General features: G+C 35.1%; 2 protein-coding genes and 1 long non-coding RNA gene across 3 annotated transcripts in view; 2 read left to right on the forward strand and 1 right to left on the reverse strand.

Annotated features, from left to right (window-relative positions):
• LOC105344920 (uncharacterized) overlaps nucleotides 1-11,784 on the forward strand; it is a 31,966-nt gene extending 20,182 nt beyond the window's left edge. The window contains exons 3-6 of the mRNA XM_011452838.4: nucleotides 10,324-10,497; nucleotides 10,931-11,013; nucleotides 11,153-11,228; nucleotides 11,540-11,784. Coding sequence (XP_011451140.3) covers nucleotides 10,324-10,497; nucleotides 10,931-11,013; nucleotides 11,153-11,228; nucleotides 11,540-11,748 — 542 coding nt within the window. The 3' untranslated portion in view covers nucleotides 11,749-11,784. The remainder of the gene's footprint in view (nucleotides 1-10,323; nucleotides 10,498-10,930; nucleotides 11,014-11,152; nucleotides 11,229-11,539) is intronic.
• On the reverse strand, nucleotides 3,801-5,713 carry LOC136271530 (uncharacterized). Its single transcript, XR_010709434.1, has 3 exons — nucleotides 5,107-5,713; nucleotides 4,915-4,961; nucleotides 3,801-4,455 (listed from the first exon to the last, which is right to left on the reverse strand). It is a non-coding gene; the product is annotated as an uncharacterized lncRNA (long non-coding RNA).
• Nucleotides 11,785-18,763: 6,979 nt separating the features above from the next.
• LOC105344901 (toll-like receptor 13) lies at nucleotides 18,764-22,598 on the forward strand. Its single transcript, XM_034475708.2, has 2 exons — nucleotides 18,764-18,904; nucleotides 20,025-22,598. Exon 2 carries the CDS (start codon nucleotides 20,049-20,051, stop codon nucleotides 22,434-22,436), a length of 2,388 nt encoding a protein of 795 aa, XP_034331599.2. The 5' UTR covers nucleotides 18,764-18,904; nucleotides 20,025-20,048; the 3' UTR covers nucleotides 22,437-22,598.
• The last annotated feature ends 1,272 nt before the right edge of the window (nucleotides 22,599-23,870 follow it).

Genomic DNA, 23,870 nt, shown 5'->3' on the forward strand with positions numbered 1-23,870 from the left:
TCAAAAACTGATAAAAAATCCATCGATGATTGTCTTTTATAGGACCATCAAAAAAACCTCACTCTATCACTTATTTTGGACCCACGGTACAGCTACTGGGTGATATCTTCGTGTATGTTTTTCGAATTCACTTTTAAGTCTAAAAGCCATGTGACAGTCGGGGCAATAATAATTTAACTTAGGTTTCTTGAAACCTAAAGTAAAATTGGAAATGTCAGGTACAGGAACTATTTTTCTTTTAGTAAGACTTTTGGATTGACTTTCAATCCAAGCTGGGTTATGAGCCGTAGCCATGTGACGGTCGTAATTCTCTTTTAGTCTAAAGCCAACTCCATCATGAGGACAGAAATATTTCAGATTTGGTGAATCCATGGGAGACTTTTTAGACTTTTTCTTTAACTTCAACGGTAGTCTGGGGGTAGAGGGTGACTGAATAGGGGAATCATCAATCTCAATAACATCATCAAACAAAGGGGGAGGATGAGTGGCTTTGATGGGAGTAGAAGTCATGACATTATCTGAAGTTCGGGCGGCTCCTATGGGACCCTGCATGGCTCTATCCATCTTCTGGATAGCCTTAGCGCTGAGTATGGGAAAGGTTGGGGCATCTTCCTCAGCATAGGGAAGAGTGGCATCTAAATCTCCTTGATTTTTCTGATTTCGATCTTGACGATACAAGTCTACTTGCTCCTGAACCCAATCAGGCAAATCTTTTCTAAGGGAAGGGGTCTTCACGAAATCTTTCTTGCTTAACTTCTTTGTGATGGCTTTCTTGGATTTACTCTTTCTAGGCTTTGCAATTTTTTCTTTCTTCATATTCCATTTCAATAAATTACGAATGATGACCCCTCCTAAAAAACCAGCTCCGCCTCTTTTCAATACGGCTTTCAATCTGTTATCTTCGTTGGCTTTTTTGTCAGCAATCACTTTCAAATCCTCCCGGTGTTTTTCAATAAACCGTTGAGTCTGCTTGTCGACAGGAATGGATCCTTTCAGTAAATTGTTAGCCCCGATCAGAAACCATTTCATTAAGGTTTTACGACTTAATTCGATGATTTCCTGCCTTTTCTCTGGATTTTTCTCTCCATATAACAGTTTCAACAGTCTCAAAATTTTGTTTTGTCCTGCCATGATGATTTTAACTCAAATGAAGGTAACTCTTAGTGTATTCATTATTTATATTCTCGAGGCATATAGACACTCAGGGTATCAAACATTTGACTCCTTAACCTCAGTTCATCTGGAGTTTGTGGACTGAGATCTACAAGCAGATAACCATGAGGAATGCTAGTAGCATCTGAATAAGCAGACAATAAATGAGGCATCCCTAATTGCCGACTCAACACTACAATTTGAGATTTATCTCTAGGATTTTTAAACAAAACTAAATAATGAGCATTTAAACTAATAGTGCGATGTTGATTAGCTCTGTCAAAAACATTCTGAGTGATGTAAATCACACTCGTATTCCGATGGTGAGCTTTGCGAGTAAACCAATCTACAATAGACTCAATTGCTTTCCCTCCCATCATATCGTCAAATACTAACAGGTGACGGCTGGTAGTATCGGCAACTAATTTTTCATCGTCTTCAGGAATATTCTGAATAAACTTAACCCGATCTTGCAAAGATTCGTAGGCAGGTTGCCATTCACGGTAACACCATACTATTTTTTCAGGGGGAGGACTTATCCATTGGGTATTTTCTATTAACTTTTTAACAAATTCTGTTTTCCCCGATTTAGAAGGACCAGCTACCACCATGGTAAATTCATGTTTCAATTGAAAAGGGGACAGTGACTCGTAGGAATACATGACGAATTATGACATGAAAATAAAAAACGTTTCATTTTTATGTAAATGCTGGTGTTAGTCATTTTTATTTTTTCTACTGCATGTAATTGAAAGCATCTTTTCGTAAAATATGGGTGGCCCTTAAAAGGGCCGTTGGGTCTTTTTTCTTTCCCACCTCCTCTCTAACGCTCCCCTCTATGACGGCACATTGGACAGGGGTTGATGTGTCTATACACACCAATCACACACTTGCAACAGACACACTGGTTGTTGCACCTGATACATTTTATCTGCAAGTGAGTGTTCTCCTCCAAGCAGATGTTGCACGGTCCCCTCTTGTCCTCCGCTTTTACGGCCCAGGAAGGTACAATAGTGTAGTGCTCCCTGGGGTTGTCTGGCCTTCTGGTGTGAGCATACTCGAAGGGGGGTTGGTTCTGGAGGGGGTGATGGTTCTGGTGCTGCCTGGTCACCACTCTTCTTATGCTCCTCTCCAGCCTGTCCAGCAGGCGAACGGTCTCACTATGATTGGCCGCTACGCTAGGGTTCAAGAACACTCTGCTGCTGGTACTGTTCCTGCTGCTGCTGCCGCTGGCCCCTCCATTTCTGATGATAGCGGTGTGGTTTTCGGGCACGGGAACTGTGGAGGGATCCCTCACCCTCGTCCAACGCACCTCCGTGTCATCAGCATTCCTTTCTGCCCTAAAGGTCCTCTGATTCTCGCCGTTTATCAGGGTTATCGTCATGGGCGAGGGGGGAGGTGGCACCTGGGGCGATCTTGGTCTGCTGGGAGGGGGAGGCGCTGGCCGATCGGGTGCGGGTCTCACAGGCGGGGGTCTCTCTGGAGCGGGTCTGGTGGGCGCCGGAGGGGCGGGGCGGTCCGGAGCGGGTCTGGCACCAAGTCGTCTCCGGATGTTCCCAAGTGGCGGCGATGGTGGTGGCGATGGTGGTGGCGTATCAGGAATGACGATGGGGGTGGGGGAGTTCCTCGGACTGGCCGGCGGGGAGGGATCCGGGCTGTCGGGTGCATCTGGCAATGGCGGCCTGGAGGGTCGGGATGGTGACACCCACCTGGCTCGACTGCGGGGGGACTCCTCTGCCTCGTCGTCCTCTCCACCGTCCCTGGTCCTCTTCTGGCTCCGGTTGATCCTCTGACCAGTTGAGCTTTCAGGAGCAGACACACTCCCATCTGCGTAGTACATCTGACCCAGGCTAGTATTGGGTCTCACCGTCACCGGCGATGTGACCGCGGGAGCTGGGGGTCTAGCGGGAGCGCTGGTAGGCCTCGTCACTCCAATGGGGCGTCTAGGGAAGAGCACGGTGGGCCTCAAACGGAAATTGGTCCCCGCAAAACTCACGGTCTGGGTGGTGGACGTCTGGTGCTGAGGCACCCCCTCAATCTCCGTCATCGTCTGGGTAGCGGCAGACTGCTGCTGTGGCCCCTCTGTTGGATGAGGATCCCTCCGCTGGCCTCTAACAAATCTCTGCTGGTCTTCATCCCATTGGTAGATCCAATTCTCTAAGTTGTTGCGATTCTCCATACTGAGAAAAAACTTGTCTACTTGCGATCATAGGAGATCTATCCGACAAGTGAAGAGTCGACTGAGAACGCGCTACTATTTATGCTAATAGAGCGGACGTAAAAGAAAGCACCCTAAATACCCGGATGTCGCCTCGATAGAAATATCATGGCGGAGCGTAAAATGGCTAAATTTGTGCTTTTACCAGTTGATATTTCTTTCTTTATTTAAAAAACGATTAATTATATTTAAAAAAGATTCATTGAGATTGATTTGTCCACTTTTATTCTATCATTTACTACTTATCTTATGGCGATGGTACATCAGATTATTTATTTATAAGGAAAACAAAGGTCGAAACGAACCTGATTCTGAGTTTCACACCACTGTCAAAAATTATTTCTAATCATTCCAAAAGGAATATTTTTACAAATAAGATATTTTTAAAAAGTAGAGATTGTATTCTATCGAATGAAACTATTCCCGCACATCTACAGCTCATATTTACCAAAATACAAAAGTTTTAAAATCAGGTCACAAAAACAGTAAGACATAAAAATTGATAATTTTACATTAGTTAACATTTTTTATTTCAAATAAACAAAAAAAACAATTATTTCAAATTTAAACGTCGTTTCAATACAGGTTCAATAATTAAACCAGTCTGTTGAATTCGTCTTTCAAATCGATGACGGTCAAGGCTCACGGTCATCCATTCACTTACGCGGTCTTCATAAGGTATTTCATGCACAGTCAAATTCATGTCAAACTTCACACGCTTATGCCCCGATAATTCAGTGCTTTTAGTTTCATATAGGCATATTCCATGGCTGTGATCTTTATGTGGTCGATCTGCTTTATCACCTGCATGCATTGTCTTCCTTGACGGGTGAACATTTTTCTTAAAAAGCTCCAGTTTTGATAATCTCCGTACGATATCCCTGTCAACTTCTCCAACAGGTGAAGTTTGCATCCCTCGGAAATCCAGTAAAGGTTGACTATTCTTCCTGCTGTGGGTCTTTCGGCTAAAAAAACCATCAGGCCTTGAAACAACTCCATACTGTCGATTGCCTCCCGTCCTAGAGCGGTCACCTGTAAGATTCGTCTCTCCTTCTCTTCGTCTAGTCCACTGTTCCATGCCGTGACTAGTAAATATGCATCAAATGAGTAAGTCAAAATATCGCCCATTTTTTATTTCAAAAATGATTTTAAAATCACCATAAACAGGTATTATATACCCTAATATTACATCATGCCATTTTGGAAAACCCAATGACGTCATTGGAAAAACCCAGAGCTCTACTGGGAAAAACCCATAACGTCATTGGAATTTCCAATAAGTCACGGTAAAAAGAACATAAAAAGAAAGAATTTCTACTCAACACTATCACAATGAATAATTTCCTAGAGAGTCAAGACCCAATGTCTAAGGGAGCAGGATATTACAATCCACTATTGACAGAAGCTCAAGATGCAACGGCCTTAGAAATGGCATCATACAACAATCAACCCATGAGTAAAGAAGACTTTAGCATATTGTCAACCAGTCAGGATGGAATCATAAATACCCTGAACGTCTTAAGCGATGAAATAAGCAGACATACCAGTATCATCATAAACAAAATCAACGAAGTCAGGGATGAACTGGCCCCTAAAAAAGAGCAAGGAAACGAAAAGAAAAAAGAATACAGCTGCTTTACCTGCGGAGAAAAAGGACATTTCTCTCCCAACTGCCCCAATAAAGATCAGTACAGGGACAATTCCATTCAAGAAAAAAAAAATAAAAAGATTCTTACCTGTTACACCTGTGGAAAACCAGGACATTTCTCTCCCAACTGCCCTGAAAACGACCAAAAAGAAGAGAAAAAGAAAGAATCTGCCAAAACCACAGGCTGTTTTATTTGTAAACAAGAAGACCACTGGATGAAAGACTGTCCAGATAGAGAGGAATATTACAAAAATAAATACAAAGGTAAAGAGGAATATTACAAAAACAAAGATACAGGTAAAAAGCATGGCCAAGAAGCCGCAGCATTGTTAGACGAGTACATGGAGGACGAATCCGATAAGGAAAACATTGCCCCCTACAAGCAACCTAACAAGAAGAATAAGAAAGAAAAAAAACCCAGAAAGGAGCATTCGAAGAAAAAAGGAAAAAAGAATGAAGAGGACATGCATGTTGATGAAGACGATGAAACATATTCTTGTTGTTAAATAAGAACTATCCTTAGAGACCTCATTGTTTGTTCGACTTTTACTGTTTGTTGTTTGTTTGTTGTTGTTTATCCTCAATAAAACTATTTTTAACCTTTATGACGTCATTTTTCGATTTGACCTTTGACCCCCCTATATAGACGGATGTAAAGTGCACTCATTTGACCCCCCTATATAGACGCCTTATACTACTTAGAATTAGCACTTAATTTTTGCAGTTTATATTTTCCTTCCCATAAGAATAATTTATGCTCAACTACGTTAAATTGGAGTCCATAGTTCGTGAGAAGAAGATTTTCAAAAATGCACCCCCCTTTTTCTACAGTTTCAAGGTTTTCTCCGCTTTGAATACAGATCGGACTTTTATTTCTGCAATTTATATTCGCCCTTCCATAAGGATGCTTTGTGCCAAATTTGGTTGAAATTGGATAAGAAGATTGGATAGATTGGATAAATTGGATAGAGAAGAAGTTCAAAATGTAAAAAGTTTACAGACGGACGGACGGACAGACAGACGGACGACGGACAAAATGTGATCAGAATAGCTCACTTGAGCTTTCAGCTCTGGTGAGCTAAAAAGTCAAGTGAAAAGCTGTCAATGTGGCAGCAAACCGGGTTTTCTTTTATGTGAACTGTATCCATAATCCATGTCAACCCGTATCCAGTGAAATGGTGTACCGTATATGCAATATTTTGCCAAAAATGACTGCAAAAGAACAACTTCCTATCTTGAAAACTGTAGGAGAAGTTATCCGTACAATGAGGCAGCCGCCCGCCCGCCATTTTCACCATTTTAATAACCGGAATTTTCCGTTGGAAAACCCGGTTAAAAACTAATAGATTTCTGTATTCTCGTGAATTAATGCAGTTTCGGCACACATTATTACAAATAAATCATTTATGATTATCGAAATATTAAAAAAAGGGATTGGAAGTAGAAACTTGGGACAGAGTATACCCGTTTGATTGATTTATTCACCTAGCTTTTTACAACCACGAAGTGGAAAGTTTTTATCAGTGAGAATACCACAAAACCTACGTTGTCTAATATATAAAATAAAATAGGACGCTTGTTCTCGTCAACAATTAAGCGAACTACAAAAATCACAACGATTACTATCAGTAGTCGTCATAAAAGAATTAAATCTGCATTGTATCTGTATTGTGTACCAACGCTGGAAGAAAAAAACAAGTGACAAGTGTCCTACATTGAAACACTTACATCCATTCCCATTCATATACGACCCACACTCCGTTTTCAATTTCACTAAAATACATAAGACAAGTGAATAGCTGTCAATGTGACAGTAAACCAGGTTTTCTTTTATGTGAACTGTATCAATAATCCATGTTAACCCGTATCCAGTGAAATGGAGTACCTATATGCAATATTTTGCCAAAAAATGACTAAGTTCAAAAGCTGGTATTTTTTTTAAATAAATAATCAGAAATCATAATCCCAGCAAATTGCACACCTCTGATATATGTACAATTAATCTGAAAAAGAACAACTTCCTATCTTGAAAACTGTACAAGGAGTTATCCGTACAATGAGGGTACCCTATATGCAATATTTTGCCAAAAAATGACTAAGTTCAAAAGCCGGTATTTTTTTCATAAATTATCGGAAATTAAAATCCTAGCAATATGCAACCCTCTGATATATGTACAATTGATTTGCAAAAGAACAACTTCCTATCTTGAACACTGTAGGAGTTATCCGTACAATGAGGGTACCCTTTTGGCATCCGCCCGCCCGCCCGCCATTTTCACGATTTTAATAACCGGATTTTTCCGTTGGAAAACCCGGTTAATAATGTAAATTGTTAAAAGGGAACTGAGAGCGATGGTTTACCATTAAACCTGATTATTTCTCATGTATGAAGTTTTATTACCAAAAAGACCAAATTGTTCGATTAACGATTCTTCAATAAATCTTCAATAATCCATATATTTTGAATGAATAACACTTACACTGTATGACGTGGTTCAACTAAATGTATTTATTTAGAAATTAATCTGGCCCGTTCTCCACTTCAAATCCACAATAATAAATTGATTATTTTCAACAAGGTTGTGTAACCAGTTTTGTTTGTGCCACAAGTAATTAATTGACGAAAGTATCCGAGTGTATTTTGGAGCTATTATTATAATAAACTAGTCACGTTCAACCACACATTCTACTTACGCTAATCTTTGAATGTTTGATTGATGAAGCGTCGTGTTAAACAAGGTTTAATATGAACATGATAAATGTTGTAAAACATATTAGACCTTTTGATAGTATAACATTGTATTTGTGTTTTGTATAAAAAAATAAAGTTCAAACACATGTTCATACAAGATACATCTTGAAAACAATTTTTTCATCAGTGTGTTTAATCTCTTATTTCCTTTACATGACACATGTACATGTAATTTGTGTTTGCCTGTTCATTCTGTACTTCATTACATGACGTACTGTTTGAGTTCTTCACTGTTCATGCTTATTTCGATTAAGTTTCATATGTTTGTCATTGAGATCAATGAGAAAATTTTAAAATGATACTCAATTTATCAATATACATTTTACTGCAAACTTAAGTAGATATTATAAATGTATATTGTTTTTTTTGCCATTCAGCGTTTTAGGCCTGAACACCGGATACTTAAACAGGCTTAAAGAAGATACTTCCACAATTATTATAATAATCTTACAAGGCAAAAATGAGATTCGGAAATTATTTACCAAGATGAAACATATTTGAATTATGGCCTTTTAATATTTTTCTTGATTTTTATATATCTCTATGCATGTATTAACACATCGAAGTCGCTCCGTTGTTAATTATTTTCTGTGCGTTTTAGCGATTTTAATATTTTAAAATATCCAGTAGCGAAACTTGAGAGAGTGAGACAATATTGTGTGTGAATGATAAACTGACAATTTATCGATTTACCACCTCTATTTCACTTATTTATCAATATGCACAATATCTCATCTAATAAAACAAGCATTCTGAAATATTGCATAAGCAATAGACGTCCCCTACCGGTTTGTATTATTCTATGAAAGCTTCGAAGCATACATCTATTTCAAAACTATTATAAACGAGTTGTTATGCTTTTAATCAGAGATAAAAGAAAAGAGGCAATTCAAACTACATAGTTGATATAGAAATTAAATAAAAAATGGATAAAATAATACTCTCTATTTTATCTCCTGTAATTTAGCCAAGTCCATTAAGTATTTGCTGGTAGAAATTTGTGAATACAATGCACTGTTATGCAGATTATCATTTCTTACCGTCTTCTGTACCCCGAATCAACAGACCAACACGATAACGAACCCGATTGTAATAATAAAATAACCCTGTCGATTAAATTTACAACACATTGCTTGATACTTTTTTACAGAACTTATGTGTTTTTTTTAGAAACAATAAAAGGAATGGCACAAGTAATGCACGATATTATTACTGACTACATATTTTCTCGAAAATATGTCAACCAGACGCTACAAAAGTGTAAACTTGATCTGTAATTTAACATTTTGAAGCTGTTCGGCAAATTTTAAATTATTCCTCAAACGCATAAAGAAAAAACGTGTGAAAAACTGAAGTGGGACAGACAGACGGACGGACTGACGGACGCAGAGAAAAGCTATAATCCCCTCCGGTGAAACTGGTAGAAGACTAAAAAGTATTACGTGTCGTCAATTGAAGTCCTTAGCATACAAAATAATTGAGACCAAAAACACAACAATGCGTATTGATTACGGGATATTTGTTCTACTCTCGGCTTTGTAAAATACAGTATATTAATGCAAAATATCATTTAGTTGTGTAAAAGAGGCAAATGATTTTCGATTAATTATAAAACTTTTTATAACTTTTTTGCAGACATATTTTGTAAAAATGTGTACACACAACTTTTGACACCAAATATCGAGATAGGGTTTATCCAGGGTGTATACACATGCATTATTAAGCTGTATATTTGATTAACTCTAATGCCTTTCAAGGTCATATCACTAATTGAATCTGCTGTTCATGTCTTTGTTCTATTTGAGTCAAATTTTCAACAGAGTTTCATTTATACAAAAACATGTTACATGTACCATTTTTATAAAACCAATGCCCAAACGTATTATACATGTACATAATAACCATGTATGTTCCATGTGTATTATCGATTCCCCTAACACTAAATAAACTTGTCTGTGAATAACTTCAAGTAACAATTTCGAAAAATTGAAAAACGCGGATTTTTTTTCTTCAGTTTTGATTTTACACGATACTTCATCTGGAATAAGTATTTTCTTTTGCCGCAAATTGATAATTCATGTATAAAGATATAAATTGGTAACTATGTAATTACATGTATACAAGTGTTCTAGGGTTGCAAGTAATCATTTAAACTGCAAAGTTGGTTAACTAATTAAAGAGAGTGAAAAACATCAAGATACACATACATAAACACACTTGAAAGTAATAGCTATTTGCATATTGTGCGTCAATATCTGATTGCAAATTACATATCCCACTAATTACATACATGTATATAAAGTAATATTATAATTTTAAGATTTGAAAATCATTTCTGAAAGGTTAAGACTAGAAAACAACTATAGCTTTGTCCAAAAAAAATATAATGTGTTCGCGAAACTTAATCGTGTATAATTGGTAAAAAAAGTATACGATTGCGAAAGTTATCATAATGCATCAAAAAGAAATTTTATGAATACTCTAAACAAAATTTGTTTTTACCTAAGTATGTTTTCAAATTTTTTAATGCATAATATTTTGCTTTTTCTGCAGTTTGCACAGATTCTGAGCCAGTGATAACAAATGGGAGAGTCCTATACAGAACTTACATGCCATCTTCAATAACATACGGTTGTAAGCCTGGATTCGTGGGTGAAGGGGTTAAAAACGTTATTCACTGTTTTCCAGATAACAAATGGGAAACTCCAGTTTACAGTTGTTATTTAGGTATAACGTATTTTTATTAGTTACGTGTATAAAGAACTTGTTATCTCAGTTAAATTGCTCAATTGTGTTATGGAAACGTTTAATTGAATATGCTACTAAATGAATTGGTATTGGCTAAATTAGCTAAATATACTTTTGAAATTACTTTCAAGCTGAAATATCGCTCACTGAAATTATGTAGTTCTGTGCATTAATTGTTCTAATATACGGGTTTACTAAACAAAAAATGATTGCAAATTATGTCTTTGTGTAAAAAAAGGTCTTCGAACATTCTTCACTAGTACCAAATGTATACATGTATACTCCAATTTGTTAATGCACAAGCAATATTACTATCTAACAAGTTTTTGGCAACACTTTGTATTTTGATAAATTAAACGTATTCCTTGGATTTTATAACTATGTTTCAATTCGGTAATATTTTAATATTTAGATTGTCCCGGCACCTGGGAAAGTTATGCTGGACAAAGCTACTGTTTCGTAACTAATCAAGTACTCTCTTGGAATAATGCTAAGGTAAGTTTAAACCTTTTTCTTGCTTAAAATCTACAAAACTAAATAAAGCATAAGTACTATGAAATGTTAGAAGAAAATCATTTTTTTTCATGAAAAAGACTTTGGTCAGTAATTTTTTGTTTGCTTTTCTGTATCGCAGAACATTTGCTCCGACATGAAAGCTTATCTTATGGAGATAGGAAGTCAGGAGGAGCAAACCTGGATCAGGTCAAAAGGTATTAAAACTTTCGAAAGTCTCGAAAAGTACCTCCAGTTAATATTTCTTATGGATGTGTCTTCCTAGATAGATTAATGTATCTCATTAAACTCTGATAATCAAATATTAAGTTTATATTTTGTAAGTTTTGTCAACTTATACAATGATGATATACTAATTGATCAAAACAAACTTTGAACGGTACTTTTAACAAATTTTCTTCTTTTTTTTTCAAAACAATCTTATTTTCTCAAAAAACATTTCTAATCTGCTATCATATCATAATGTAAATAATTTATGTAATTTGCATATCAACTTTACTTTTATTAGCGACTCAAAAGCTATGGTTGGGAGCGACGGACGAGGGTTCAGAAGGCGCTTGGTACTGGGACAACTCGCGTAATGCGCCCACATTCACGGCCTGGCAACCGGGGGAGCCAGGAGGCGGAGGAAGTGAAAACTGTGCTGTCCTAGACGAATCCAGCGGCTGGCATGATTATTCTTGCACATCTACATTTCAGTTTGTTTGTGAAAAGTAAAGGACTTGCGATAAAGAAAACATTTCATTAAAAAGTGTGTAACTTTAGAAAATCTGTTAATAAATTTTAAACTTTTACTCTGACGTTGATTATTTTAAAACGAATATGAATTCCTCGAATTGACGACATGCATAGCTATGCTATGCATTACATGTATAAAGAGGCCTTAATTTTGTGGTCATCACCCAATACTGTTCATAAAGTGCAATATCTATGTAAAGATTTCTGATTGAAGATACCTACATCGTACAAATATCTGACATCGTTATCTTTTGAGATGCTTTATAATCACGTGGAAAACTCTAAAAATAAGTTTGAGAGTTCTACTGTTGCATTTCCTCAATTCTTTGGCAAAGTAGTTTGCCTCTAATTTGTGAGTTTCTCGTTTACGTAATTGTGTTGTTGATATTTCACTACAGTTAAAACGATTGTACGGTTTAAGCCTGGTACATGTACGTTATTAAGAATTAATTTAAATGTGCGAATATTTACAAATTAAAATAAAAATTCGAATGTAGAAGGGTGAAAAAATAAACATTATATGTCTGCTGTAGAAACAAGAGACAATTAAGGAAATCGGATACAAAGCAAACAGTGTTTGTATTCATGGCTAATTAGTTAAAAATATTTTAACTTTTATAAAAAAAACTTTAAAGAGTCAAATCACTTTTAAGATCTAGATCACTTTATAGTTTTCAGATACATGTTTAAAGCTTTAAACTAATATTAAGAAGACAGAAATCTCGTGAAAAGTTATTTTATAGTTAAGTATTTCTACGAGAGGTAAATCTTGATCGAGAGAGTGCGGAATTTTTCGGGTTAACGTTGGCTTTTAAGGTTTAAAAATAAGTCTTACCGGTCGTTATTATTCACCCTACATTTTAATGCCACTTGGAATTTACACTTGGACTTTTGACATCGATGCTTCTTTGTGTTTGCCAAGTGAATATTTCGGATCAAGATGGTTTGCAAATATATTTGATATAATTTAAAAGAATATTGAATATTATATGTATTTTTCTTTAAATGTAAGGTGGTTTTAAATTGAATAAACTAAGAATATCGGATATTGTCATAATATTAATTCATTATAAATATCGTTTGCATTTACGGTGACATAAAAACGACATTTTATCAATTCACAGACTGAGTATAAACATACAATAGCAAAGACATGCGTTCAAAATAAATAACTTGTATTATTTAGGCACGCATTCTTTCAATAAATACACAAAACAAATGTCAAAACATATAATTATGTTTCTGGTATGATGAAGCTTGCGCTACAAACACAGTCACTTTCTTGTTACGCTGCAGACACTCAAAAAAGTTTGTAATACGGGATTGATGGGGTGAATTCCGGCTAAAGATGTATCTGCTCACAAGATCACACACTTCTGGTTCTGTAGATAGGAGTGGATAATATCGCAGGCTCGGACACCTTCGTCCATGGTAGGTGTTCCAGGCTTGATTAATATGTCAAGGCATCCAAAAAAAAAAAAGATGTGGAACATCTCTTTCCGGTTGACGGCAGAAATGTAGCACAGTAGAACTCTAGTGAACTTCAAGGTTCTAGATAATTATTTGGTCCACAGGCTGGGTTTTGGATATTGTGTTTGGTGGCAGGACTATTTTCGTCTTCTTTCTCTTCATCTCCTTAACTAGCTGCTTGAACAAGGCTGTGAAGATCTCTCCGGTCATCAAGGTTTTCTTGTTGGCCAGGTATTCTTCATGAAAGATCCGCACGTTTTTTAAGCCGCGTGGGTTGGCAGATTTTCTGATGATAAGAAGAGATAGCTTTTTATTTCTCTCCATATTGGCGCAAATCATGGCTGTAGGGCGTTCTTTATTCTTCTTTCCACCGTGGCAGCTGACGTCCTTGATTATAGTGTCTTATCATGCAGCATGCGGATGATCCCGGCGTTAAAGTTGTGTTCAGGTGCAAAGTGGTTCAGCAGACCGTTCAACTTTTCTTTCCAGGCTGTCACACCCCTGCGAATGTGTTCGGAATGTTTTCTTTATCGTTGCTAAGTATATAATAAATCAAGAGGTGCTCGACTGAAAGTTCACGAGACTTCACTGAGATTTGTTCAGTTCCTATGAAATTTCGAGCGGAAGTATAAGTGTTCGCATAATTTTCTCAAAATACGTAAGTACTGGTCGTTTTTCATATCATATCCTATTTGAATTTATGTTAAAACATGAAAACCTTTTAAGCTGTATGTTTTATTTCACCATCTAGCGGTTATTTACATTAAACGATAATATTCAAATAGGGTTATCGTTCGTGTTCAACCACGTGTAGAGTGGTTAAAAATATAAACAATGGGTTGCTAAATAAAATCATAGCCATGTGTGAAGCTTGTGGTGTGCAATACCATGTTTTTAGAAAAATAATGGGTGTCCGTTTTGCATTAAAAACTTAGTATATCGAGCCATTTTCAAGGAACATTCTGCATGAAATAGTATAGTCTGTTTCACTATTGATGCTATTACTAAGTCAAGCGCGGATCGAAAATTAATCCTCAGGGGGGATCTCTACAAGCTAATCGCAACTTTTCGGGCCTTTCCGGCAAGCTCGGAAAAACACCTCGAATGTATTAACATCACCGGATGTTAGAATTTTACACAAAATGGAGCCGCTTCCCATTAAAATAAGTATCGGCTAGACAGTCTTATATGTCGCTTCTGTGTTATATTTTAGTGTACATCGTTTACTTTAATGATGTATAGCTCACATCTCAACAGATCGTAAAATGTGTTCTATTTATTTCAAGTTTTACAAAAAGGGGGGTTGTCGTAGACGCCTTGGTAATACATTCGAGGTGTTTTTCCAAGCTTGCCGGAAAGGCCGGTAAGTTGCGATTGCTCTACAAGCATGTTAATTGTTGCAACAGCAGACAAAAACTATTTTTTGTATCGTCGCATTTATTTTTAGAACATTTTATTCACTAATTAATGAAGATAAAGTTTAAAATCAATTAACCTCTAGATTTTATATTTGACTACAAGTACCTAAATTCTATGAAATAGACTATAAACACGAGGCATGATTTTTAGTGCGAAACTGAAAGGGTCAAGTAAAATCACGTGGTCTAAAATTTAAATGACAATAACATTCGCAGGGGTGTGTCATCTCGTCAGACTGCGTCAACAAACTATTATTCTCCGCATACTCTCTTAAATGTGATCCCTTGAAGGGATTTGAAGTTCTCTAGCCATCCGTTGGAGGTCTTGAAATCTGTTTTGTCAAGTTTTCTGGCAATTCCTCTGCTTTCGTCACCAACATTGGCCAGGAAATGGGATTTTTTTTCTGGCAGCTTCAACCATTTCAGTGCTTGTTTTTCTGGTTTTTCTCTTGGGGTTTAACTGTTGGTAGGTCTCTATGTTGCTCTCTTTGTTCTTCAACCAAGTGGACAGATTATTGGCCGGTACGCCGAAATCTGTGGCTATTTGAGATTTTGATTTCTCGCCCTTCTTGACAGCCCTAATTGCTTTGAACTTGGTATCTAGAAATTGCACATCATAGCTTAGATAATGTCCATCAAAAGCAAAATGCATTGTGTTTCCACAATTAAAAATTACAGCTATTTAAAGAAATCGAACTATTTTTAATATTTCTCTCTCTCTCTCTCTTTATATAAAAAACACAGCAGTTTGCTTTTCAATGTCCTAAAAAAAATTTCGTTTCCTGGTTTATTATCTTTTATCTATTAAATAGTTCTTCCTCGGATTTATAACAAATGAAATATTGAAGTCAATGTTCCCCCAAAAAAGGACATCTATTTTACAAACACTTCCGAGTTTGAATGTTTCTGTAAATAAATCATAAAATCTTTATAATGATCTATACATGCAGTTTAAAAAAAAAATGAAAAAATTGATTTGTTCCTGGATACGAACAATGTTTGTAATGCTTAACATAGGCGGATTTCCTTGTTCGAAAAAAGTATATCCGCGTTATTAGACAGAGAGCGTTCCTCATATCCATCTGTTCGTTTTCATGGTTCAAGTTGATTTCCTATGTATTAATTTATGATTTTTAATTGAACTGTATATTATTAAAATTTAACGAGCTTATATTAACGTGCCGTGTAACTCTTATTGATAATGCAGTCAAGAATTAAAATGCCCAAATATATAAGCATACATGTGAAGTAATAACAAAGGGGAACATTCCTCCATTATAACTTGATCTTGGAATACGAATTCTCGAACGATATAAGCCAAATTAAAAAAATTTATAAGGAAAGAACATTTTTCCATATTTATTTTTTGCCAAGTAATAAAATAGTTTAATCTGTGGAATTAATACATAGCCGTCGGAACCAGGGGGGCTTAGTTCCCCCCCCCCCCAGTTATTTTTGCACAGTTAGACAAAACCATTAGACACATGGCATAATAGAGGAATGCCCCCCCCCCCCCCCCCCCGGATTAGGATTTTCATGATTTGGGGGAAAACTTTGTTTGTTTTTTTTTGGTTTTTTTTGCTTGTCAAGATATTTGAGGATCAGTCTAGCGCCCCCCCCCCCCCTACACACTTTCAATTAATCTAATAGGTCTTAATCAAGGTTTCCATGTCAAGTCTGTACAGGAATTTTTTGATATGAAGTTACATTTCTTAATCTTAAGGATGAATTCATAATAAAACCCGTAATATATACATACAGTGCATATAAAAAATTACATGCATTTACATCCACTAAGATTCCTTTAATATTTTTTTAACGAAAACTGACCGTAATTCACAGCTGTATAGAAATTGACAGATCTGAAATCTACAATATCCAGTTCAAACCAGTTTATCGATCGATCAAAACCTTCAGCAACCTAAGAAAAATCACGGACTGTACAAAACAATCGTAATGTCAGATTCAAATTCCTATATAAGACGACTTGACTATTTTTATCCAGGTTTCCAAATACAAATCCGGTTATTAGTCCCCTACCGGTTTTCACCGGAGGGTACTATAGCTTTCCTCTGCGTCCGTCAGTCCGTCCGTCCGTCTGTCTGTCCCACTTCAGTTTTCCACATGATGCGTTTGAGGAACAATATGAAATTTGCTGAACAGCTTCAAAATGTCAAACTACAGATCAAAATTACACTTTTGTAGCGTCTAGTTGACATATTTGCAAGAAAACTAATTTTTTATTTTCCAATTTTTTAATGTTCGGGTTCGATATTCTGCATAGCAGTGCATTGTTTTCACAATTTCCACAACCCGGTAGGGGACGTGTATTGCTTATGCAATACTCTCAGAATGCTTGTTGAAATTGTGAAAATGGCGGGCGGGCGACTGCCAAAAGTGTACCCCTATTGTATGGATAACACTTCCTACAGTTTTTAAGATAGGAAATTGTTTTGCATATCAACTGAATATATATCAGAGATGTGCATATTGCTTGAGTTTTGATTTTTGGTATTAAATTTATGGAAAAAAAAAGCTGTTGAACTTATTCATTTTCTCGCAGAAAAATTTGCTTATAGGGTACAATATTTCTCTGGATAGGTATTGTTTTTCAATTTAGGGTTGACAAATGGATATGGATACAGTTTACATAACAGAAAACCCGGTTTCTGTCACATTGACAGCTTTTCACATGTTTTATCTAAGGTACTGAAACACGTTAACAAATATTCAGTTACTTTTGAACGATCAATTCATTAATTTTTTAATAAACGATTAAATACTTCCTTTGATGATTCATGCGGTTATGAAGGTAGCGATCATTGCAAAAAAAAACCCAACATTCTTCTGCAATGTCCCGCATTAATCACCAAAGGAAGCATCTTATTCTTTAAACGTACATTTCATATGTATGATACTAAAGCAAATGTAATAAACACATAAAGGAGTATTTGTACACCATTATCATGCGCGAAATGCATATGTTGTGTTTTGTGAAGCAGATCAGATCATACTTTCATGTCAAAGTGTCAGTACAAGCCATCCCAACTGTATATTATTATATATTAATGCACAAAATGCTTCAAACAGTTTAAAAATGTTATACATGCACAACGAAATACAATTTTTTTTACCACATTTAAAGGGGCATGGTCACGATTTTGATCAAATTCTGTTTTATTATTTATAATGCTTAGTTTAGGAATGCATTTCTAATAATCAAATAAAATTTGAGAGTCATTCGTAGAGTTATAAGCAAGATACATGGCTCACAATTCTTTTTCATGTTAACAAGGCTCGTACTCTGTTTTTGTTTACATATGTTCAATATACCAGTAAGTAATCGTTTTCAACCTGCTTTTTCTATGTTCCTAGCGTTTAATTAACACATTCATTTTAGGTCTAAAACTGGAATTTTTACATTTCAACATCCAAAATGTAAACAAAAGCTTTGTTAACCTAGCAGAATTGTCAGCTCAGTAACTCGCTTATTACTCAACGAATGACACTCAAATTTTGGTTGCCTATTAAAAATGCCCTAGTGAAGCATTGTAAACATTAAAATCGGAAAAATAATTTTTGACCAAGATCGTGACCATGTAATTATATATGTCATAAGGTCAATGGCAGTGTAAATCATTTGTCTTTTTAATTGAAATTTTATTGAATGAATTGTTATAAAGATTTCGCTTTAAAATGTAATGTATGGTTTGTACAGTGAAGGTGTATATTTTGTTATATTGACAACTGTGTCTATGGCTGAGCGTATACATGTAGTTTATATTTAGTACGTGCGAAAGAGTGTTTTAAACATTTTGTGAATAAATTCCCCCTCTCAAGAAAGGGAGCCGAAAAACCTCCAAAATAAGAGTAAATTCAACTTAAAAACATGCGGCCTAATTTTTTAACTGCACCAAAAGTTTTTTATCAGTTTAAATACTTATTACAGTGTAACATGAGATTGTGTCATAATATATGAGGAAATGCTACAATTCAAAGAAGGAAAAAATATTGTTATTTTTCCACTTTTGAATTCTAATTGATTGATATATAACTTCCAATTTGGATTGTTTTCAATGAAAGAAACACGGAAACACCGTAATTGCGTTTTAATAGATGGAATGGATATTTTACACGTGATGTTGGCAGATAAATTTCCAAGAGGAAATTTTTTTTGGTAAAGTGCACGTCGTTTTTAACACGTTTGAGCACGTTTACATCACCGCAAATAATTATTGGAAGTACAGGTAAATATTTTTTTCTTATAAATCTTGCGTATCTCGTTTGACGTTAAAATATTACATTAATATTTGTTTGCCTGGACTATGATAACAAAACAGCAGCATTCCTTATTTGAATTAAAACCAAAAGTAAATGACAGTTAACCAAAAAAAAATAAACAAAATAGAAAACCGATTATTAACTGTTTGTTGTTTTTTTATCTGTGATAAAAAATCATTTACATATTGAGACATTTATCTGCCGTTCATTTTTACCAATAAATATTGGGAAGCGCTGGCATGTTAACCATTGCCGGCACTTTTTACTAGGACATCAAAACTAAATCTGATGCTCTTAAAATATATCCAGGTGAAAGGCCACAAGTTTGATCTTTTTAATTATTTTATAAAATATTTATAACTCTCAATTCATTGTCTAAATCTTAAAAAATCTAAAATTCACTTTTTCGAACTGTATTCTGGATTTACGCCGCCGTTAAACTCCTTTACCTGTTTATGCAGCGTTGTTTCAGTTTTGTTAGCATAATGCTCTGATGTTTCTGATATTCTTACCTTCTTGTTCATTATTGAAAAAAAATTCGGATAAGTTAAAAAGTAACTGTCTTATCTCAGACATACAAAGTATAAAATTAATATAAACAATAATAGTTTTGCTACAAAATTTGTATCAAACATTTTGTTTAAAAAGATATATTATAATAGTTTCCTGACATATTTGAAACGTCCTTTGAACGAAACAATTGTTATTTATAAGACTTCGTGTGATATTTTTGCATCCATGCGATTTATAACTAGCAATTTCGGGTAAAAAAAAAAACAACTTAATACTATTTGTAACATTTAAGTGAAATAGGCTGCAGGACTTAAGCTCCTGGTGTGACAAAAAATCAGATGAACGATCTCGGAGCTACAGGTCTTTACGCATCTCGAGTTGTAATTTACGCATTTGTTTCCGCACAAATTTTATTAAACGTGGGGCCTTACATCCAGCATCTTTTTATCACGCAAAACTTTCTTTTCAGTATTTTTTGTTAATCCTTTTTTTAATAACACATAATTTTATGGGTTTTTTTTTTCGAAGTCAAATATATTGTACATATGTTTATATGCTAATTTATTGTTTCAGTCCAATTTCACATCTTCCCTAACGATGAAGACAAACAGTTTGTTGTGTTTGGTTATTATTGGTTCTTCCGTGATAAAGATTGCCTCGGCGGTTGTTACTTCATGTGCCGGGAGTATGTGTATCTGTGATGACGAACAACTTACTGCAAGCTGTAGACCAGATCGAGGCCGAGAAGAGTTATTATTCTTTCCTCGTCTACCGAATTTCGTCACTGATGTTATGTTCAAAGATTATACACGCCGACATATTTCTACAAAGGATTTAGTGAACTTAACTCGCCTTCGTCTTGAAGTGTTGCGACTGCATAGTATGGAAATTACTACTATGGAAATGGGTTTATTTCAATCCTTTAAAAGTCTAAAAATAATAGATATCTCATATAATCCGGAACTTTCTTCTGATACATTAAAAGAGGCATTCAGAAATATTTCACAAGGTTTTCAAACTTTTAATATGACTTCTAGCCGATTGGACACTGTGCCAGACATGTTTAAATATCTTGTAGATACCAATTTTACAAGTTTAGTTTTGGCATATACATGTAACCCATTATATCATTTCAAAGCTGATGTAGTAAAAGGACTTCATCTGAAAATTTTAGATTTATCATACTCTGAATTTGGTAATTTGACAATAATATGTCCTGCAAATTCTACCCCTCTACTCCCAACACTAGAGAATCTTCAACTTCGTTCAACAAAGATCAAAACACTTCCAAAAAATGTATTACGTTGTTTTCCAAGTCTTCAAAAAGTTAACTTTGATAACACACCTTTTGGATTTTTTCCAACTTTTTGCCACAACTATCAACATGTTACAAATCATTTGGAAACATTGTATCTCGCAAATACCAGAATCAGTGGACATATTTGTAGCAAACATTTTTTGTGTTTGAAAAACCTTAGGCATATTAAACTCGACAAAAATCCAATAACAAATTTCCCCCACTTTTGTAATTCTAAGGGCTTTAGTAATGTCCCGAAACTATATCGTCTTCGGCTTCAGTTTACATCGATCACAATTTTTCATAACGATTCTTTGAAATGTTTGCCTTCTCTTAAAAGCTTAGATTTAAAAAACAATCTTTTTAAAAGTCTTCCAACTTTCTGTAGAGAAAATAACACCAGCTATACTCCGAAATTGAAGGAACTGTTCCTACAAAATACAAGTATTACAAATCTTAAAGGTTTTAAGTTTGGCTGTCTTCCAAATCTGGAAAAGCTTGATTTGCGATATAACTTCTTCAGACAAGTTCCGTCTTTCTGCGATGGATCAAATCACAGCACTAACCCCCTTCTACATGATCTGAATTTATCGAACACGAAAATTAAATACATATTTAACGACAGCTTTTTATGCCTTCCCTCTTTAAGGAAGTTATATTTAAAGAACACCGAAATCACTCGACTTGATGACAATATATTTAGTTCGTTAGGATCTTTGACATATTTAGAAATTGGCGATTCACCGAGCTTAACAGGCATATCTAAATATGCGTTCAATATCTCAAGTCTTCTCACAATGAAATTTACTTACAACAATTTTGATTTTGAGAGAAAAAAATATTTTCCAAAATATCTATTTAAATCCTGTGCAAATGTGACGACCTTAGACCTCAGTGGAAACCACTTTTCAACGGGACCCACTGCTGAAGAGACACTTAAGCCTTTAACAAAATTAGTTACACTAATCCTGACTAATAACAGAATGGACACTATTCATGAATACACATTTAGATCGTCCAAGACTTTAAAAGAAATACATCTGAATCAAAACAAGCTAATAGGTTGGAAAAAAAATGTTTTCCAAAATCTTTCGAATTTACAACATTTGAACATGGCGGACAATAAAATTGCAGTGTTTAATAAAACGTCATTGCCAACGAATATTTTGAATCATTTAACAACATTAAATCTTGCGTATAATCCGTTTGACTGTGGTTGTGATTTAATTTGGTTTAAAAAATGGAGTCTACAAACAAATGTCACTCTTCTATTATTTCCGAACAAGTATTCGTGCCAGACACCTGCTTCCATGCTTCGGCAGCCAATTACATTCCTACAACTAACAAAAGACGATTGCACAGAAAAACATCCATGGATTATATATATTGCTGCTGCATCGGCTGGATCTTTCTTACTTTTTTTAACGTTTACTCTTATTACTGTGCAGTTACCGACTATAAAAAATTATATATACTACTTCCGATTGAAGAGAATAGGGTATGTCAAATTAATAAATGACCAAGATTATAGATACGATGCATATGTTGTATACTGTGAAGCAGACGAAAAATGGGTTATTCGAACACTCGTGCCTAAATTGGAATCCGAGGGTTTACAGTTATGTATTCCTGATAGAGAATTTAGAGTTGGAGCTGACAGATGTGGTGAAATTGAATCCGCATTTTAAGAAAGCAAAAAAATCCTTGTAATATTGTCCAACGATTTTGCAAAAAACGAATGGTGTCTTTGGCAGGAACATTTAGTAGAAGAACGATTGCGACAAAGGGGGAATTCATCAGTGGTATTTGTTTTATACAAAAACATCAGTAGCAAAAACATGATTTCTTCTTTGCATCGTACAATGAAAAATCAGTCCATAGTAACGTGGCACGAAGGGGGTGCGCGTGAAAAAATGTTTTGGAAGGTTGTTATCCTTGCTGTACAATCACCCCTTGGCGAACCTCCGGTATCAGTCTTAAATGGATGAACAATTATCTTTCTGTTACACTAAGCCAGTCAATGATGACTTCGTTAAAAACCAGATATAAGCAGAAATGAGACTGTTGTCGAGATAGGATAACGGCCGAAAAAAAAACCAGCCCGCTAAAATGTAACATCAGTAACATTTATAGTTTTTATTTCCTTTGTAAATACTACATGTAACAACCACTGTTTAATTCGTGTTTAAGTCCTATATTTATAATACACACATATATTCAATGTATGAGTTCATATACCACACTTGATTTCTACCATACATTTTAATTATCAAAATATGTATTATTTTAAATGTGAAGTCATGTTCCTACATTATACATTTATATTATGTATTTTCCATTTTTATACCCCCGCTCCGAAGGAAACAGTTTCTCCTAGATATTAAAAATATCATAAAAGTCATGATTTGAGTTTATTATTTGCTGTTAACAATTAATATCTAATAAAACATGTTCATTGATGTCAATAAGACATTTTAAAACATAAAATTATACACGAAAATTAAAAAATTAAAAAATACATATTCATATATTTAAAGCACAGTGTAGACCCTTTGGCCACCTTTTCTTGTCCTTATCTGGTTATTATTTGATGTTAACAAGTTTGATTAGTACCATTTGATAAAACAGTTTTCCTTTGAATATTAAACTACACCCTTTCTTGTGATACATGAATAACTGTTCAACCAGTATAATAAAAATATTGTTTTTGCTTAATTCAACCGCGAAATAATTTCTGAAACATATGTTGTATCTGTTAAATGTTAATATAGTTTTTCGTAAATAAATGTTCCGTGACACATATCTTAGTATTAAGAGAGATTCACAAGGGGCGCTCAGAAATTCAATTGCATTAAGACTCTTGCCTTCAGTTGGAACACATTTCATTGGCTTGAAAATGAGGTCTCTGGATTGGGAAACATTAACTTTACTTCGACGCGTTCGTAAATGAATTGATTTTTCTTTCGTCAGAAAATAATGGTCAACATTTGGTTTTCAAATCCGATGTCTTATTGATTTGAAAACAAAATCGTAATAGTGCAGGCCTATTGTTTTGTATACTATACTGACTGACCATTTTCGAAAGACCATTTACACCCTTGCGAATTTGTTCGGAATGTTTT

Source organism: Magallana gigas, chromosome 9 (genome assembly GCF_963853765.1).
Source record: "Magallana gigas chromosome 9, xbMagGiga1.1, whole genome shotgun sequence".
Classification (NCBI taxonomy): Eukaryota; Metazoa; Mollusca; class Bivalvia; order Ostreida; family Ostreidae; genus Magallana; species Magallana gigas.

Bases quoted from the DNA above. Each gene is read 5' to 3' on its own strand.
- LOC105344901 (XM_034475708.2), top strand. From the start codon at position 20,049: ATGAAGACAAACAGTTTGTTGTGTTTGGTTATTATTGGTTCTTCCGTG.